The sequence below is a fragment of the Clytia hemisphaerica genome, unplaced genomic scaffold, assembly GCF_902728285.1.
Source record: "Clytia hemisphaerica strain Z4C2 unplaced genomic scaffold, Clytia hemisphaerica genome assembly, whole genome shotgun sequence".
Taxonomy (NCBI): Eukaryota; Metazoa; Cnidaria; class Hydrozoa; order Leptothecata; family Clytiidae; genus Clytia; species Clytia hemisphaerica.
The window spans coordinates 506,852-526,767 of record NW_027104356.1 but is presented as its reverse complement, the minus strand read 5'-3'; the positions used below and the strand labels follow the sequence as shown (position 1 = coordinate 526,767).

The 19,916-nt window shown below is 33.3% G+C and overlaps 2 protein-coding genes across 4 annotated transcripts; one reads left to right on the top strand and one right to left on the bottom strand.

Moving 5' to 3' along the window:
• Positions 1-5,958: 5,958 nt before the first annotated feature.
• On the bottom strand, positions 5,959-19,615 carry LOC136818275 (uncharacterized). 3 transcript variants are annotated; one of them, XM_067074658.1, is made up of 6 exons: positions 19,531-19,615; positions 18,659-18,728; positions 15,102-15,245; positions 14,652-14,771; positions 13,943-14,099; positions 5,959-6,226 (listed from the first exon to the last, which is right to left on the bottom strand). In XM_067074658.1, exons 2-6 carry the CDS (start codon positions 18,659-18,661, stop codon positions 6,192-6,194), a joined length of 459 nt encoding a protein of 152 aa, XP_066930759.1. In that variant the 5' UTR covers positions 18,662-18,728; positions 19,531-19,615; the 3' UTR covers positions 5,959-6,191. The 3 variants fall into 3 exon arrangements, with proteins under 3 accessions (XP_066930759.1, XP_066930758.1, XP_066930760.1); XM_067074657.1 differs by lacking the exons at positions 18,659-18,728; positions 19,531-19,615 and adding an exon at positions 18,348-18,620; XM_067074659.1 differs by lacking the exons at positions 18,659-18,728; positions 19,531-19,615 and adding an exon at positions 16,341-16,436.
• On the top strand, positions 10,260-13,350 carry LOC136818178 (uncharacterized). Its single transcript, XM_067074536.1, has 6 exons — positions 10,260-10,812; positions 11,031-11,081; positions 11,534-11,680; positions 11,910-12,011; positions 12,462-12,645; positions 12,995-13,350. Exons 1-6 carry the CDS (start codon positions 10,807-10,809, stop codon positions 13,291-13,293), a joined length of 789 nt encoding a protein of 262 aa, XP_066930637.1. The 5' UTR covers positions 10,260-10,806; the 3' UTR covers positions 13,294-13,350.
• Positions 19,616-19,916: the final 301 nt, after the last annotated feature.

Below are 19,916 nucleotides of genomic sequence, written 5' to 3'. Positions count from 1 at the left end.
GTTTTCATGCTGGTAGTGCTAGTTTATGTGTGCTTTTTTGTGGAAAAATTCATTTGATTAAAGGTTTTGTTTTTAAATAAGAATAATATCGTTTGCTTAAACATTAATTTGAATTCACAAGCTTTTTAACATTGGATTGACACGGATGTGGAGCAAGATTGGTCAGAAAGAAAAAAAGAAAAACTTTTTTTGCTTATATCAGCATAATATAACAATAGACAGACACGAAATATGACATGATATGAAATATGTGTCTGATATGAACGGGAACACTTATGTAAAAATAAAACCTTTAAGTGTATATTTTTATAAGCTCAACGTTAGGGCCAAACAGAGGATATAAAGTCTATTCACGATAAGTGTGCACTCTTTTTTCATTTACCTATAACTTTTGACGGAATTCTTCAATCTTTATAAATTTGGTATCATTGGAAAGATATTGGTGAGTGGAACAATTTGAAATAAAAAAAACTTTTAAAATATTATAAAAATGAACATGAAAATGAGGAAGAAAAAAATAAAGATCTTGTAGAAAAGTGCTATAACTTTCATTTTCACTGGAGATATTCTTTGATCTTAGGAGATCATCACTGTGAAGAAATTTCATTAAAATATTTATTCAATATAAAGTTATGATACAAAGTTAATAAGTGATTGACCCCAAAAAACAGCAAAAAACTGCAGAAAACAGCGTTTTTAGACGTCAATCAGCTTACAACTTTGTTTGATATCTTTTGACTGAATGATTATTTTTGAGAATTCTTTTCACAGTGATGACGTTCGATGATTAAGGATTCACTTCAGTGAAAATGATAGTCATAGCACCTTTCTACAAGATCTTCATTTTTTTCTTCTTCATTTTCATCTTCATTTTTATAATCTTTTTAAAGTTTTTTTTATTTCAAATTGTCCCACTCACCAATATCTTTCCAATGATACCAAATTTATAAAGATTGAAGAATTCTTTCAAAAGTTATAGGTAAATGAAAAAAGAGTGCACACTTATCGTGAATAGACTTTAGATAATATTTTGTATTTGATACAATCAACAGCCAAACAATCCTACACCGCTTTTTTTATAATAAGAATAGTATTTTTCCATTTCTTACGTTTTGCCAATTTTGGAAAAAATCATCCTGAAATATTTTTAAGGTATTCTTAGGATTCAAACCCAACCTAAATCTAATGTAATACAAACATTTAGCAAAATTTTCGTATTTTTGTTTAGTATTTCTGATGAATAATTTGCAATTTATAGGTAAGATGCTCTAAAATGGCATTCTTAGGTTCAGTTGCCAAATTCCAGTATTGATCCTAGCATATTCTTAGTTTTTTTTGCCAATTTCATAATATGAGTATTTCCATGAATTATATTCTTATAAAAAAGCGTTTTGTCAATCGAAACATTTACTATTTGAATTTTCCTTAAACTAGATCTCAGTTCTCGTCAAAGCGAGCTTCTCACAGTCTTTTTTATTTGAAAATTAGATTTGACTTAAGTTCGCATCAAGTTCACATTTCACAATATTAAGACTAAAGTTAGTTTTTCTCTGGAGTTGACATCACTATTATAGCACTTTTTCGATGCTTTTTCAATCTGCCTTGTCTCAGAAACAGTTCTATCTGTAACGAAGTATTACTATTGTCTATGTGGATGATTCGATAATTTTGCTATAAGAACCATCAAATTTCGGCTTAGTTCTTAATTGTTCGAAATTTTCAGCCAGAATAGTGCTCTTAAAGTGTTCTCAATTCGATGTTTATAGATATCTCTTAGAAGTCTATTTTCGATCTCTATTTTTCTAGCTCAAATTGCTTTTAATCTGTTCTTAAGATATGGTCAAATTTCAATATAATGTTCTAGCAAAATTGTTCTTATAAAAATACGCGTATCATTTTCTTTTGTGAGCAAGTTCCACAAAAGAAGTATACTTTCAGTATATATGGTTTCACTAAAATATAATGTCGAGATTTCAGGTTTGAAAAACAAAAGCCTATTATGATTTTTAGAACAATACCAGTATAATGCTGACTCGTTATTCTTATAAAAAACATTTACGCCTTTTTCTATTGCATACTAATATTCTCTTAATTCAACTATCTGTTTATAACCTCACTTCTATAAAATAAAAGTCGCTAAAATCCTATCTTTAAAATCTAAAATCAAAATTATTCAATGTATTATAATCCAAACTGAGGATATTTTTGGAGATGAAGATTGAACAGCTTTATTGTTGTTGGGAGCTTTTCGTAGACTTGAATATGTTCAGAAACAAAAATATAGGGATGTAAGTAAAGATCAAAGCAATCGTTATAACACCCCTACTCACAGACCCGGTGGGATTTTTTTAGCCAATGGGGGTTAAAATAACGGGCTAAAAACACCATGGGGACTGATATTCCCATATTTTCTATGGCTGGGGATTTAAATTCCATTGTTTCCAAGTCAGTGGGGATGGAAAAAATATTATAATTTTTTGCAGTGAGGATTGGTTTATTTACTTATTTTCAGTAGGGACAAAATTGGAGTATAATTTTCCACCGGAGACAATAATTTGGCCAATTTTTCCAGTAGGAAGAGGTCCCAGTGGGTCTGTGAGAAGGGGATGTGTTATAATATTGATTGCGAGTATTGGATTCTTTTGTCACAGGTACCAGTAGATGAAGTAGACCTTCATTTTTCAACTTTGTTCTTTTTATTTGCTAGTTCAATTGTTTAAGTTTTTTCTTCTCAAAAATATCTTTCCACCAGTGCAGAATTTTTTTAAGCTTTTTTACCTATACCGTCAAACCGACAAACTCGTACGCCCCCTCCTATCTACTGGTATGTACTGAGGAATGCTAAAAAGTAGTACCCACCATGGTCAGTAATTGATTTTGAATTTCTTTTTTTAAAGCCTTATCAAATTCTATTATATCTTATTATGTGATTTCCTTTGCCTATTACGAATCGTGTCTTACAACCTTTTGAGTTGTTATACTATAATTAAAGACATACTTTGACTGTATGTGAGCTTTGTATCAAGACAAACTGATATTTTATTTCTTTCTGGTCTATGGTTTGACTTTAGAGTAACGATTTAGGTCTCTGTTCGCGTCATCGAGCAAATATGTTCAAAAAATTTAGGTAAGTTATGAAAGTTAAAATCGTCATCCTTTTTTTTTGCAATTTTGAACTTGAAATTGTTTTTATCTAGGTAATCTAGGCTTTAAATCATATTTCTACCCTTTATTTTCCTGTATTAATCTGGCTATCTGACTATCCCATACTCAAATTTGTTCTTAGATTATTCTTATTATCTGGTGTTATTGAGCCTGGTTGTTGTTATGAAATTGTTCTAATAAAGCACATTGCAGTATTTTTCTCTTACTTGCTATAATTTGTGTGAATTCGAAGATGTGAAGGCTTTAAACAAACCCGGTGGAACAACCGTTAAAGAAGGGGAGTCTGAAAGCTCAAAATGAAATAAAATTTGCTAGGAATTTGAGAAACAAAATCTCAATTGCCTAAAAGTGGGAGGTTGAAGTCTCCCCAGTCTCCCCGTTCCCACCGGGCCTGTTAAAAATCGTCAAAGATTGGTTGGTGATGCAATTTGAGCAAATGCAAAGTTCCAAAGTTTTAGTCTGTGTTATAGTCCACACATATTAACACACTTGTTCGTCCTAGTAGCGCATGACTTGACACAAAATGAAGCCACGGCTTCCGAAATCTTCATCATCTTTCTTCATCATCAACGAAAATGTATCCTTTGTTATATAACAGGCGCTAGGACATCAAATTATCAAACAATATGATTTAAAATATTAATAACCGGAGCTTATCATTTTATGCTAGAATTTTCTCCTTCGTCGTCACATCGCATCAAGAGAAATATTCAATATAAGAAATCAATGCAATCTTTTACATCGATATCTAAATTGAACAAACCCCTCGACGCTTATCCAGTCAGAGAGAGCTGTCTACTTTCAGTTTCACTTTCTGGAGATTTGTGACAGTTTCGAGTAATAAAAAATTCTATCGATCATTCTCTCCAACATTCCATATACTATAATAATTGATATCTATACTTTACATTTTTGTAAAACAACATATCTATAAGTATATGGTTGAAGTTTAATTTTCCATATATATTTTATATAGAGAGAGGCAATAAAGATGTGGAAGTTGGCCGCAAACGATGTTACAAAAATCGAATGAAAAACCACAAATTCAATTTTGGAGGAATAGCACTAGAGAAAATTGTCACTTTTTACGCCGTATTCAATCGATCTATAGAAGGTTTAAGTGGAAAATGTCTTTTAAACAAATGTCAACTTGTAGAAAGAACACAGTTTGTGCTTTTGTATGGACTTCATGTACTTTTTGCTTACTTATGCATTCGTCAGTGGATATTCATTGGTCGCATGTAACAACAACACCAATCTACACCACAAAGTCTATTCAAAACATGCAGACTTTAAATAATGTTGTTAAACAAAGGCTTTATGTTGGTATATGGAAATATTGCGATATGGAACTTCAAACTAATAAAATTTTAGGTTGTTTTAAAACGGCTGAACTTTTTGGTGGTGTAATGTCGGAAAAAGAAATCGTGATACCTGAATGGCTTATGCTTTGTTGGGTTTTTATGTTTTGTGGACTCGTCATAAACTTGATGTCCGTATTCAATTTGCTTTATTCAATTTACACCAACAGTCGACAAAGACTTTGGCAATTTCTAATACAAGGATTTGTGACATTTTTCTCATTGGGAGTTGTTATACTATATAGTTTTAAAAATTCAGACTATAACAACCTTCAGATGGCTGATGGTGGATCAGATTCGAACATTTCTTTTGAGCAACATCAACACTTTGAAGTATCTGAAAGATTTGCATTGAATTTTTACTTGGTTTTGTTGGCCGGTTGTATTAGTATGGCGAATTTGATCAAATTGACATTGAATCTCAAAAAATAAAATGACTCTTAGAGAAAGTTTTGCTTTTTTTTTTCTGTAGTAGCTCAAATAAACGCCCAGGGCGTCAAAAGTCACTTTGATAGGGCGAGTGGGAATGTACAAATATATCCTTTTAGAGACGTAGAAGTAGATCAAAATCACTTTGATTGCTTTGATACAATAATCAATAAATACTGAAGTTTTCTTTTATTCATGATATTCATGACGTAATGTTTTCCCCGGTTTTTAGTGGCAAATTTTATACAACTTTTGTCTAATTTAAATTTGCCACTACTGGCTAAAACCGAGGTATTTCCGTAGAAAACATTACGTCATGAATATCATGAATATGAGAGTTCTCTTGTTTTAAACACCGAGTTGTTCAAAAATGTGTCTATATAGTTCAAATCTCGATTTAGAGCGCTATTCAAGCGATAAATTTCAAACTTTGCATGACCAAAATTTAATCTAACTCCAGGGAACTCTCAAAAACTGCAATGTCGAACAAAACAGCTAGTTAGTCGCAGTTCCAAATGATTGAAGATAAACGTCCCTTCTAGAGAGGAGGCGTTTATTTTGGGAGCAATTATATTAAAAACCTTTCTTTTAACGAGGGGCGTTTATTCGACGGGAAAATCTAAAAAAGTGACCGTTTATTCGAAGTAATGCAGTCTCTAATGTATTCGATTTTCGTCGTTTTGAAACACTTTTTTTAGAAAGGGAATCTTTTTTGTACTAGGTGTAAAAAGGTACCCTTGTCTCTCGCACTACCTGTTACCCAATTTGCCTAAGTTTCCTATCCTAGGGGTCGAAACTGAGGTCAGACATGCTACATTTCGATTGAACTGATTACTTCGAGAAAAAGTAACGAAATTACACCCCTGTGTCAGGGAAAAATAGAATTTCTATCTTTATTGGAATTTCGCCGTGAGAAAAAGTTCCACCGGGGCTGCGAGACAGGGGTTTGAAATTTTGACCAAATGATGGAAATCTTTTAAGGGAGTTTTTTACTATTTGTAAGTTTGTAAATATTTTAAATACTTTTCTTTTAATATCTTCTTATAAATACATTTACAATTTTTCCCGCCAAAACTTTTACCAAAAAAGAGAAAAAATACACTATAATAATGTGTACAATATTCTTGAATTTTACATTATACAACACTAGAAATTAGATTGTTGCCCAGTCTCTTTTCTGTCTTCCTAGCTTGTTTGTTGATGTATTTCCATTTGTTGACATCATGATCATTTTCGTCATCTTGGGGTTGATAACATCAGTCTGGTAAACTCTGTAGACAAAAAGTGGTAAATACATTATTATACTAGTCATAGCTTTCACTAAATGTGAATAATGATACACATAAAGATCATGTCTTGCACTTATAAAGCTTTAATGCTTTAAAGATTAAAACATTAAAAATAATCAGGAATAATTGATTGATTTAATTATTGATTGATTGGTTGATTGATTGATTGATTGATTGAGGCATTTGCTTGAAAAAAAATTATATTCCATTAACAAAATACTTGAAGAATTCGCAGCTTGATAATTTAATAAAATTTAAGGAAAAGCTGGAAAAGCTTCTCAAAAATATATTAAAAAAATTATGGTATCATTAGCATTAGCGTACAGGTTTTCACATCTCCTGTTTGTTTTTTTCTCCTACTTTCTTTCTTACAACAATATATATCGTGATTATTATTCACTAAATAGACCTTTTCTGATAATGCCGCAGACATCTTAGATTGTAGGCAAAATATATAGTGGTGAATAAATCAACAAGGTAACCAATCAGAAATAGCTTGTTTTTTTCATTGGCTGCTATATTTCAACAATTCTCTATTGCAACTTTGCCTAATAAACAATATCAAAAAGTTCTGCGCCGTCTTGAATAGGGTGAAATAGAAACCAATCCTAGTTAAGGCCCGGCCTCCACTTGCGTACACTGTGATTGCACTTCTCAAACAAAATCTTCTATTTTATTGGTCAAAAGAAAAATAAAGGAATGCCATTGTGGTCCATTCAGAAGTACAGTCGAGAAAAGTTGAAATGCGCCTAAATTTTTTTTCAAGTGCACAGTACTTTTTCATGATGCAATCTTTTCTCCAAGCAGCGTAGATAATGAAGAGACGTGCCTTCAGGAAGCTAGACTTTTTGAGTCTATAGCTATACTTTAGCTTTATGGTGTTTCTGTATGACTGTCTGTGTACCTAGTCTAACCAGCGTTAAATGCCTTCGGGAAGGTCCATCCTAACTTGGAAAGCCAGGAGCTATTTCACCAAACCACTGGAGCGTAAGTTATTTAGGCTATCACAACTGCATGAAAAAGTTGAATGTGCGCATGTAAAGTTAAACGAATGTAAACAAACTTTTTGCAGGTTTTTGAAAAATATTTACCACACTGAAAAAACAGTGAAAAAACTCTAAGTGAGGTAAATCTATTTTGAAGACCAAAAGAAAAAGTTTGTTTACATTGATTGACATTCAACATTCATTCAACCACTTTTGGATTCAACTTTACATATGCATACATTCAACTTTTTTGTACTTTGCCGGTATCTTGTTTTACTAAGTTAAGAAGGACTTTCTCGAGTTACGACCATATGATGGTATTTAAAGCTTGAGAAGCTCTATAAACAATAAAGGTTGTTATTAATAAAATAAAAGACAAAGATAAATTAGAGTTTGAACAAAAATATCAAATGTATATACATTTGAAAACTTGAGCAAATTTCTTTAAAGATTCCAGAAAAAGAATTGAAATCATTGCTGAAGTGAACTTCCGACTAAATTACAGTAGTTAGTATTCAGTTTCAAAGACAAGAAACAAAATTTGACATACAAAACACTTTTTCCAGTCAATGAATCAGCTCATCATCATCATAACCAGTCTGCCATTTTGTTTGTTTTGATTTGCACAAGTAATATTGTAATTCGTGTTATATCATACACTGTTATGATTTGCATTTATAACACTCGCTTCAGCTTTTCAAAGCTAAATCAAAAACTAAAATTGTAATATGTAATAATGGTAAGCATATAACGTAATATGAAAATATGTATACTACCGTCCTGGAAAAAAAACCGAACATTTACGGAAGAGACTAACTACGGGGGTGCTTGGGCGACAAAACAAACAAACACGCGCAACAAAATTTCGAGATTCCAGTCCAATATCTATGCGTGAAACTATGAGTGCCTCCTCGTCGCTACGCTCCTGCGGGGGCAATTATAGCCACTTTTTGATGTCTTCGACATTGACTGTCTCGAAAAATGGGCATGCGCCCGCAAAAGATTTTTCGAGAGATTTGAATAGTGAAAGTCTGTCGAGCAAACGGCCCTGAGAGGCCATAAGGTTGATTCAAAATTTCACAAGAGTGTTTTTCTATCCAATATTTAGAACACTTTTTTTGAAAAAAAAATCACAGGCTCTCTAAAGAAATGTAAAATTTGCTTCCCAGTACTAGACTAATAACGCAATTTCATTCGTCTATTTTGACACGTTGCATAAAAAATACGACCATGAAAAAATCTTTATTTGCTGAAAAATCTTACGGAAGTTTCAAGAGGTCCTCCAACCTACGTAAAACAAATATATTTTCTCAGCTTCTTGCACTTCTTCTTTTTTATTTAACTAAACTTCATTCTAAACTAGAACCCAGTCTTATAGTTCACCTTTTATGATTCTGATAGCACTAATGAATTATATCACCCTGTGTCACAGACCTGCTGGGACCTCAGCCCCACTGAAAAATTTGACAAAAATTTCGTCTCTTTGGTGGGAAAATACCCTAAAATTTCAGCCCCACTTGGAAATTGACTTTGATTTCATCCCCATTCGAAATTCAATGTTTAAAAATTACACTCCAAACCCATCCTCACTGGATTTTTTACCTTGAAACAATAGAATTTTTCTCCCCATTAAGATTTCAACAGGAGTTTTTATCCCCCATTGAGTGAAAAAGTTCCACCCGGGGGTGTGAGACAGTCCATCAGTAAAATCAAAAAGTGGTACAAGTCGCTCTGGGTACGAGATTGGGTTCATTTTCAATTGAGCATATCGATATACACGTTTTTTTGTATAAGAATATCTTCTATAAGAATATCAGGGTGAAAATTGACCAAATCGTAAAAATTAATGCTGGTTACACCCTTTGTTTCCCGAGGTAAAAACTTTAAAGCAATTACTTGAATTCCCAAGCATAATGACCTTAAGTAAGCGATAACTGAAAATGCTGCGCCGAAAAAGAAATACACCTCTTCTCACAGACCCAATGGGAACCCTTTTGACTGGAAAAATTGGCCAAATTATCGTCTTCAGTGGAAAAGTATACTCCAATTTTTGTCCCAGCTGAAAACAATCAGATACCTTATCGGGGAAAACAATGTCGGGGGAAAGTGATGAAAATTTTGAGGACGTGACGAAATTTTCCCCCGACGAATTTTTCCCCGATATTTAATCACCCGACCAAAACTTTTACCCGATTTTTTTATCCCCGACCAAAACGTTTATCCGATTTTTTAAACCCCAAGCTAAATTAAAATCTAAATTTTTTACACGTTTATTAACCGAAATTAGTGCTTTAAACGTCGAATTAAAAGACCTTTTTTCGAGCTAGTGAAGGAAAAATTTCATTTGGACAATTTAGTTGGGTGGAAGTAACTAAATTGTAAATTTCGCCAGGGAAAAGTGACGAATTTGAAATTTTGATCGGGGGAAAGTGACGAAATCTTTCCCCGAAGGAAAAAAAACCCGACTAAATAAAACTCTTTTTTCCGTGATAAGGTAAGTGAATCCTCACTCCAACTACTGAATTTTATGGCTTGAAAACAATGGAACTCAAAACCCCAGCCTTAAAAGTTTTGGTCCGTTATTTTTAACCCCACTGGCTGAAAAAAATCCTACCGGGTCTGTGAGAAGGGGGTGTAAAAATCTCCACGAGCTTTTTTGTGACGCAATTTCATGATAAGCTTTTGAAGAATATCGTGAATTTTACAGACCCAAATTGCCCTTTTCGCGCCCAAACCACCCCTATTTTACTGTATTCCAGAATTGAAAAATTTCGTTTGCTGACCCTCTAACGGACGATAGCATCGCCTTGGATCTGTCTCAGCATAATCTGCAGCGAAGATTGGATGGCTGTAACTTTTGATGAAACCCGAATTAGATTGGAAAAAAATATACAAGATAGTAAAGCAACCTTTCCTTAATGACGATGCAAGCTCAAAGTCTGGTCAGACCAAAAGTTATGATAAAATAACATACTTATGAGACAGTAGACTGACTCTTTTTTAGACGTATCAGCCTTCGTGAACAAACTATCACTGGTAAAGACTTCAAGATCACAGTACTTGTAATTTTTGTGATTTTATATATTTAGAGAAATATTTTAGTTTCAAGAGAAGAAATTGCAAAATAATCTCTTTAAGAGTAGAAAACTATTTGAAAATCGAAGAAATTGTTTTAAAAATGTTACTCTAAGGGTCAGTTTTTCGCAAAAAATTAGTCTCTCTAAGGGTAGGTTTTGGAAGGTTCCGTCTGCACGTACCCGTCATCTGCCAACTGGAGTACCCCCTCCCAACGGGATTGTAACTCACTCGAGTAAGTTTCCAGAAAAATATTCAACCCACTATCCATTTCAGAGAAAAAAATAATTTGTTCAGATGTTTAAACAATACTTTGAAGTGTTTTTTTGAAAAATGACTAGTCATTTTCCAGTATAGTTGACGAATGGGAATATATTTTTCTAGATTAGTTGCCAATCCGGTGCTTACAGATCCCTATAAAACACCCAGTTTCTTCTCTTACCACCATCAACAAGTTTTGGAAGAAATTTCAAAAAGAAGAAACATTGAAGAAAACTCAAGATGAATGTAAGTAAAGCACTCTAGAGATAAAGTCGAATATAAAATACATTGTTTTTTCTAAACTTTGGAATTATTAAGTTGGCGTGACTTAAACTACTCAACAACTATCTCTATATTTTAACCAGAATAAGATGGGCCTCTTTATGGGTATTGTATGCTAACCAGCCCTTTTCGGGAATATTTTTAGTCCTTTGCGAGTATATCGTATCTTGTTTTCTTCTTAGATTTTGTTGAACTTTGTCGTGTTGGCGCTAGCAAGTCTGGTCGCTATCAAGGTATGTTTTCCTTTATTCTGTGTGTGACTTAAAACTGCTTAGATAGAAAAATACAACCCGGATTGGCATATCGCGTTTACTATTGATTAGCTAAACAAGAATGTTTTCTGAAATTAAAGCTAAAGACAGAAAAGAATCTTTAAAATAGCTAAACGTAGTGGTCTCATAATTTTTAGCTCACTCCAAGTCACCGTGTTCGCAAACATCGGATTGATATGTCAATAGGCCTTTTCATAAATTATTATTGATCACAACTGTACACTACCTCAAATTGAAGCCATTAACAAGGCGATTAAATCCCTTGAATATTCAAGTGTTACTTTTAGAAATAGAGTTATCTTCTTATGAAGTTATTTGGGAATCAATTACCATAGCAATATCTTGAAAACGAGGTCAGCGTTGCTCGTGACGTAATTTATGCAAAGGTCTATTCTTTTGATATCTTTTAACAGTGTCAAACACACAATTTGGCGTTTACCGAGAATGGTCACAATTACCAAGAAAAGATCTCTGTGGATAAAAAGAACAACATTGTGATCTACGATGTCCCTAACCATGAAGGGCGCCATCATGTCACTTACATGCAGGACTTCAAAAATGTAAGTTTTTGAATTTGAATAACTGTATACACCTTTTCATATAGATTCAGCCAAAACCAAATAAAGAACAATACCTAATCATAATAGAATGGTTAATTTTATGCAAACATGCTTGCTAAATTCTAATGTAAAAAGAACTTTAGAAAGTGAAGGCCAAAGCCTAATTTAGCCATCAGAGCCTAATTTCAAAGTTCTATTGACTGATTAAAATTGTCGGCCTTCTTTTCAGCGATTAACAGTATTACGAAACAACGATATTCAAACGTGCTCCGTCTGGAAGATGGTTAAGGATGAACCAATGCCGGAATCTGTCCTCAAAGGAATGGAAAAAGTAAGTCTCATAGGACTTTTCTAAGGAATAATTCTTAAGATTAACGGAAGAAACGTCTTTCCCCCAGGGGATCATGCTCTATGGCATGCGATGACCAGACCTCCAAAAACCGACACTTAAAAAGACAAAATCTTTGTGAGAAAGTTACCCTTAGAGAGGGCAATATTGTCTGGATATCTCCGGCCTTTTCCCAATAGACTTAGTACTGAAATTCGTAATAAAAGACATCTGTATCTCAATAGTATTTAAGCTTGGTAGGGGAAGTACCCCAAGTTGTGGTTTGAAGGGGAAATTAAAGATAAAGGTCTTCAAAGCACTTATTTTGGCGCCTCTATCCATTTTTCGCCCCCCAATTAGCAATTTCATGGCATAATAAGAAATATAGCGAGAAAAACAAAAGAAACAAAAGATTGATAAGACTCACATTCTCCATATTTGTTATAATTTCAGAACCACAACAAATTCCCAATGAGACAGTACATGGTCGAAACGGACAACATTATCTCGACCGGGAAATTCAACGTCACTAATTATCCACACATTGCTAAATTCTGCACAAACCTTCCAACGGAGCAAGTGGAAAGATTTGAAACAAAAGATCAATTGGAAAAAGCCTTCACTGATTTTATTCTAAGTATACAATTCTTTTATCCCTGAACCATTCACTTTCTTATGAAAAGACATTAAAAAGCTCATTCATTTTTGCGGTCTTTTTTCAATTTTCGAACAGTGAACTCGCGTGAAACTAGAGCATAATTTCGCCACATACTCAGAGATGCAAAAAATGGATACGTGTCAAGTAAATAATCAATCCAAGGATGTAAAAGAACTTTTTTTGTTAATCAACTTCCATTCGGGCTTAATTAGACTCTGCAATGTTAGATACTGATTTTAAGTCTTGGTTAGTGGAAGTTAGAAAGCGTAGACCATGCGAGAAGAATTTAGCTGAGTGAAAATTTCATTGAAGTTTCCTTGTATTCTAGACAAACACTTTCGAATCCAGAAGAGATCCGATATTCATGTTGACGCAACCAAAAATTATGATGTTTGTAATGAAAATAAAGCAACGTTTAAAAACGAGTTGGACAGATGCAAACGCCGTACAGATTTGTTGACTTCTTCATGCAGGTTTCGATATGTTGGAGGAATCTGCTCATGGAAGGTTTCATGCGACAAAAAGATTGACAGAAAAAATAAAAAAGTCTGGTGGGTTTGTAGTAATATAAACAACAAACATGTTTACACCACACCATTTTGTTGTACTCCAAAATGTAATCTTTAAGTGAATTTTTCGTTTTTAACATGAAGATACGTTGAAAAGAAAAAGCAAAGAATTGTCTATCGTCTTTTGTTTTATTTTGTAAGGACCAAAAACACCATATTCTCAGTGGAAAATACTAGAAGAGTAAAAGCGCTGGTAAAATTTTCCAGGTCTCCCATAACTCCTTTAAATTTTCATAATCAAGATTCACTTCACCACTTGATTCTTAAAACTTAAAACTTGCGAGACTTTGAATATCAAAAACTTTTTCACAAATCTTTTTTTGCCATTGAAATTGCGGATTGCAATCTTACATGAGATCAAAACAGAAATTTAATTCGAAACCCGTGTATCGACTGAAAATCCTCAGTTTTTCATCCAATTTTTGTATACACACTTTGTCTGTAACATGAGACTTTGACCTTATCAATGAACCCCCCTCACCTTACGAGAATGTCTTAAAAAATTCAAATACATTCAAGTCAACTTTCGAAAGATTGTGTCCAAAGAAAGATCTGAAGTTTAAGTAAGAAATACACTCATCTCCAGACACATATAATTTTCAAGTAAAGGATGATAAAGGAAAGATTTCGAGCTGTAGGATGTCAAGAATAACTTTTTAAGATACCTTGGTTGTTATTTAAAGAAAGAAGTTATGAGATAAACATACCTTCATAATTAACTTGTCCATCTCCATCTTGATCCGCTTCTGCAATCATCTCATCCACTTCATCTTCAGTTAACTTTTCACCAAGGTTTGTCATCACATGTCGTAATTCCAATGCACTAATGTAACCATTACCGTCCCTATCGAACACTCGAAACGCCTGGGAAATGAAAGAATATGCAGGCGTCTTATTTAGGTCTGGTGAACGGCAAAGTTTGCCGGTCAAAGGCACGAAAAAAATACTTTTCGCGGGTCCAAAAGTTCGGTTCGCCCCTCAAGTACATACTCGCACTAATCAATACACTAGGCTTGCTAAGAATTCGCTTGTATAGAATCTAGAATTCTCCAGAGTAAATTTTTCATTTGCAGTCCTATCAAAAAAAAAGGAAAACCTCTGACTTTTGTGCTTGCTTTGATCAACTGCATTGAATTAAATTTTTTAAGGATTCAAGAAGTCTTTCATTGTCTTCGAAGGATAAGCAGTTTTTGTGTTTCTGAAGGAAAATTTGAAAATTTGTCGATGTATTTGTGAAGAAAAATCCTCTAACGCATTTGTGAAAGTGAATCTGCTCATGTGTTTTTGAAAGTAAACCTATTTGTCTCTTTGAAGGCAAATAGGGATTTGCAAATAAAAACTGGTTCATTTATTTTGAAGAAAAATTTCTTCAGCAAAAATTATTTCCTTTCATATGTAAAAGTCAATAAGCGTTACCTCTTTGATTTCTTCTTCGGTATCAGTATCTCGTATCTTGCGCGCCATCATGCTTAAAAATTCTGGGAAATCAATCGTTCCATTACCGTCCGAATCTACTTCGTTGATCATATCTTGAAGCTGGTAAAAAAAGAAATAGCTGTCAAAAATACACTCTAAAATCTCTTGCTTGATCCTACTTTCACCACTTTTTAATTTTACTGAAGGACGATGGTACAATTTTGGTGAGTGCTATCAGAATCATTAAAAAGCGAACTGAGAGACTAAGAGGTTTGATTCGATCTCAAGAGACATAAAAGAGAGGCTCAAGATAGCACAAGAAGAAATGTAATTCCATGTGTCGCAATAATTATTTATCACACTTTTAAACTTTTAGTTTAGTTTGCAAACTCCTATACCTCTTTTCGTTCGAGGATATGATGAAGGCTGGGAAATCTGGGAAAATCATACCTCAGCTTCTGATGGATTCTGTCCCAGACTATTCATAACTTTTTCTAATTCTTTGATGCTGATATTTCCATCGTTATTCTTGTCAAAAAGTTCAAAAGCTTCTCGATATTCACCGATTTGTTCTTCGTTCATAATGTGGTCTTCCTATGGATGGGAAAGAGTAGAACAAAGAATAAGATGAAGGAATGGCGATGTGTTCCGTACCAACTAACAAACAAGGTTGAGAAAAAAGAGAAATATAATTTCCAGGCAATAATTACTCTACAAGTAACACAATTCTTGTCTGGCCATTTTTCTTTTGCAAACCCCGTATATATAAATGCACAACTTCGATACCAATAGATCTTTTCATAAAATCACATCGGGACCAACGCGCTTTCTTCGTTTTCAAAATATTGCTATTGTAATTGATTACTAGGGGGGGGGGAGTTCATGATAAAATTTCTCTACTTATAAAAGTAACACCGGAGACTAGACCGATTTAATCACTTTGGTAATGGTTTTAACCGAGGTAGTTGTTGCACTCAAAATAATTCATGAAAAGGCCTACCTTATCGACCAAAACTTATTCGGCCCTAAGTGACTAAATTTTGGCTTGGTGACTAAAATTAGGGCCGATTAAAAATTTGGGCCGACTAAAAATTTGGGTCAAATTAAAAGTTTATAATTAAGCTTTCCTTATTTTCCAGTATTTTATTAAGCTTTCTCCTATTTTACTTGTAAATTTAGAAATGGCCCAAATTTTTAGTCGGTCTTAATTATTAGTCGGGCCTTAGCGACTAAATTTTGACGACGTGAATAAAATTAGGCCCGACTAATAATTAAGGCAGACTGAAATTAAGACCTACTAAGTTTTGGCCGATAAGGTATACATCGATCGTGCTATTGCAAAAACATGATCACTACTTAATTGACACGAAGGTAATTTATGTATTTTCCGGTACTTCTAAGTTTTTTGGATTGTGATCCAATCAGAGTAAAAATTAATTGGAGTTTTCGGTCATCCCAGAATCTCACCAAATTGACGAAAAAACAAGAACTTTCATAACGGAAGTGGCATAATTTAGTGTTTTTGCTACTTTATCGCCCGTCGATTCATTTACAGGGAGATTTTACGCTCAAATTTAAAAACAAAACGGTTGAAAAAGTTCCAAAAGAGAAAAAAACAACAACACGAATCACGTTTCCCATGTTAATTACACATCAACTCACGAACAACGTGGCACCAAGGAACATTACCTCAAAAGTATTTCTTGTCGAGAATTCATATTGTCAGAAAAATATCTTTATCCAATAAAAAGGGGGCGTTCCAAAGTCCAGTGTGTTAGATATAAGAAACATATATAAAGATTAAGATTCTTATAAACAGTTGTCAAAGTCCATGGCAAAAGCACATTTTATTTGTATTCTTCTTCATCGGGTTCCCTTTCGAAACGGCAAAGTTTAACTATAAGTAAAAAAAGGAGAAAAAACCCAACAATTTCACCAATAGGAAACTACCCTACTCTGTGTATCAATCAGTTCTTAAAGATGTTTGCAGCAGAACGCAACAGAACAACTCTTCTTATCTTGTAAAGAAAAGGAGACTCTGCTTTTAGAAGTTTTCGATATCAAGATATGGTATATAGATCATCAAAAGATATTGGTAATCATAATAACAGGGATTTTTTCTAAGCACTTTGAGTTGGGGCCATTTTTTGTAAACTTAGATTGAGTTTCTAATATGCCTGAAAGGGGATTTTCTCAGCAAAGTTGTATATTGATGAAGCTGGGTGTTTGGTTGGTGTTCAGAGGGCGAAGCTCCCAAAAATAAACAACAAACAAGTTTAATTTTGCTAGAAATCTTTTATCTATTTTGGATTGATTTTCCAAAACCCAATCTTAGATTGAGTATTTTGGCTGGTATACGGACATAAAAAGTGCTTAGAAAAACCCCTCTTATAAGTGTTAAACTAAAGAGTGTTCTAATCTGTAAATGGAAAAAAAATTAACCCAGCAAAGAGTGAAAAGCTAAAATTAAAAATGAAAAGAGTTGCTTAGATTAGAGGAAATTTGCTTTTTGATGATTTTGATAACGCTAAGTTCAGTGAAATATTCTTCTGGCTGCATTCTACACTTTGTCTAAAAAGCCATAAGTTGCCCCCCTAGGATGTACGTATCTCCTCTGACATAAAAAATTTGATATAGGGGATGCGTATCGTGTTATAAAATTCCCGTCCGAGAGTTAGCTTGTTAAGCTAATGAAATAGGTTACACCAAATTCAGGGTAACTCTCGGACGGTCATTTTATATATGATTAGCATCCCCTATATCAAAACATATCAGAGAGGAGGGATGCGTATGTCTTCAATAAGAATTGGCATTTTTGTAAAAGGAAAACGTGCCTCTGTTATGAAAAGATAAAGTTATTAAGGTTTGAAAAACCACTGCCAGCTAATTTGAAATAGACTTTAATTTTCCCATTTCACTAAGCTCACATGAGTGGAAAATCAATAAGAATTTCGACGGGTTCCCATCTATATCACTGGGCGAAATAAGAGAATTCCAATCCTGGAAATATCTTGAAAATATGATATTTTCATATACTTTTGTAAGTATGGAAATATGACTTTTCTATTTCCAAAGTTGTGGAAATATCATATTTCATGATATTTCCAATTCTGAAATTCATTGAAACATACCTTATTGGAACTAATTTTCTCGGTCGAAAAAAAATATCCAAAAAATTGCTTTTCGCGGGTTTTAATTTTCGCAGTTTCTTTCATTCTGAAATTTTCGCGGGTTTTAATTTTCGCGGTTTTTAACTCTCAAAATCTTTCGCGGGTTAAAATTTTCGCGATTTTGACGAAAAACCGCGAAAAACGCAAAAATTAATTCCCGCAAAAATTAGTTCCAATGAGGTACTTTCAAGATATTTCCAATTTTGGAGATATCATATTTGCAAAAGTTGGAAATATTTTGAAAATATGATTTTTCAGATTTAGAAATATCATGAAATATGGTATTTCTACAACTTTGGAAATATAGAAAAGTCATATTTCCATATTTACAAAAGTATATGGAATTATCATATTTTCAAGATATTTCCAGGATTGGAAATCTATTATTTCGCCCAGTATAGTATAAAATATATAATCAACTTTGGTAATTGAGAAAGATAAAATATTTGTTAATAAAACACTCGAGGTGTAGAGTAACGATAATACTTTATTCTAAAATGAAACTCCAATAAAAATTTGACATTACCTCAAATTGGCTAGCCATTTTGGTGTGTTTCTTAAAATTCAATCAATATCCTCAACGTTGATCGCACACACAGAAAGCCTTCAAAATCGTTTCAAAATCGAAGTCTCTAACATACATTTACATAATTTTAGCCACTTTTAAAATACGTTCAAAATAAAACCAGACCTCTGTCAGTCACCCGATTTACAATGTATTGAACCTATACACTGTCATAACATGTATAGCAGACACACATCTCTCTCAAAAATCAAGTATGTTTATAAAACGTTTTTCCAGTTGAACGAGAGATGGTAGATTGAAAATAACCTCACCATGCCTGTTGTGCGATGATAATATTAATAGTCTTCAACTTCTCGATGGAATAATGTAAATGGAGTTGATCTGTAACGTAAAGTAGCATTTAAATTGTTAATCTTACTGTTAATGAATATCATTTTAAAAAGTGACGCGGTTAGATCGCTTATAATATTACAAAACAAGAAGGATTTTTTATACTATCTTAGAAAAGCCACACAACTTTGAGCTGACCTTAGGAAATTAATTGTTATCGTTTGAATCGACTAAAAAACATACAACTGGATCGTTTGCTGTAGTTGGACTTTTCAGCACGAGTGGAATAAAAATAACGTGACCTCAATCTCAAAACAGTCAAATATAAAATCAATGCTTTATAACTTCCTATATAACACAATACAGTAGCGCTTATATACCTTGCTTTTAAATTGACCTCCTATATTTGAAGGATCGCTGTGGTGGTATTTTCAGCAAAATGAGAGCAAGGAAAACTTTTAAAAAAAGTTTTAGGGGAAAAGAGGGAAGTGAAGTCGACCAGTACACTATCATTTTCATAAGAACAATGATGCTAAAGAAGGCCAAAAATGAGAACACTTTAAGAACAATGCTTAATTTGGAACGGACGAGTTTGAAGAGCCTCTGAAGTATTATTTTTGTAAAAATGAGGTAATAAACCTAAAAGCTCAGTTTTGCCCTAGAAATGAGAACAAGACAAGAACAATTTCGAAGACAAAGATTCAAAGTGCCAGATGAATATTATTTCACTTTGATATCATTACATACCCTCAATAAATAATAGTCAACAGCAATATGATACAATTTTGACTTTCATCGTCGAATAATAAGTATTTCAGAAAGATACAAATTATATATAAAAAATCAAACTTACTGCAGGAACGCTTTGAAACGACCGAGTGAGTGGTGGATCAATCAAAAGAGTAAATAGTCACACACACATAACTCTATAAAGTAGATGTTAGTGGTTTTCCTATTTTCAAATGTTGTAGATAAATCTTAAGCTGAAGTAGCAATCATATATCATATAAATGAGACTTCTCTCATATGAAAAGTTAAGATAACCATCTTCTTCCAGTATGATAAAAGCTGCAAGAAAAGAGATAGATATTTAAAAAATACAGTGGAGTCTCCATAACTCGAACACGCACGAGGGGACGCAAATTTTGTTCGAATTAGGGAAATTTTGAGATTCAGTATGGAGTAAGGTTTATAAGGCATCGTTAACTGATGGGACGAGCAAACATGCGAGTTATAGAG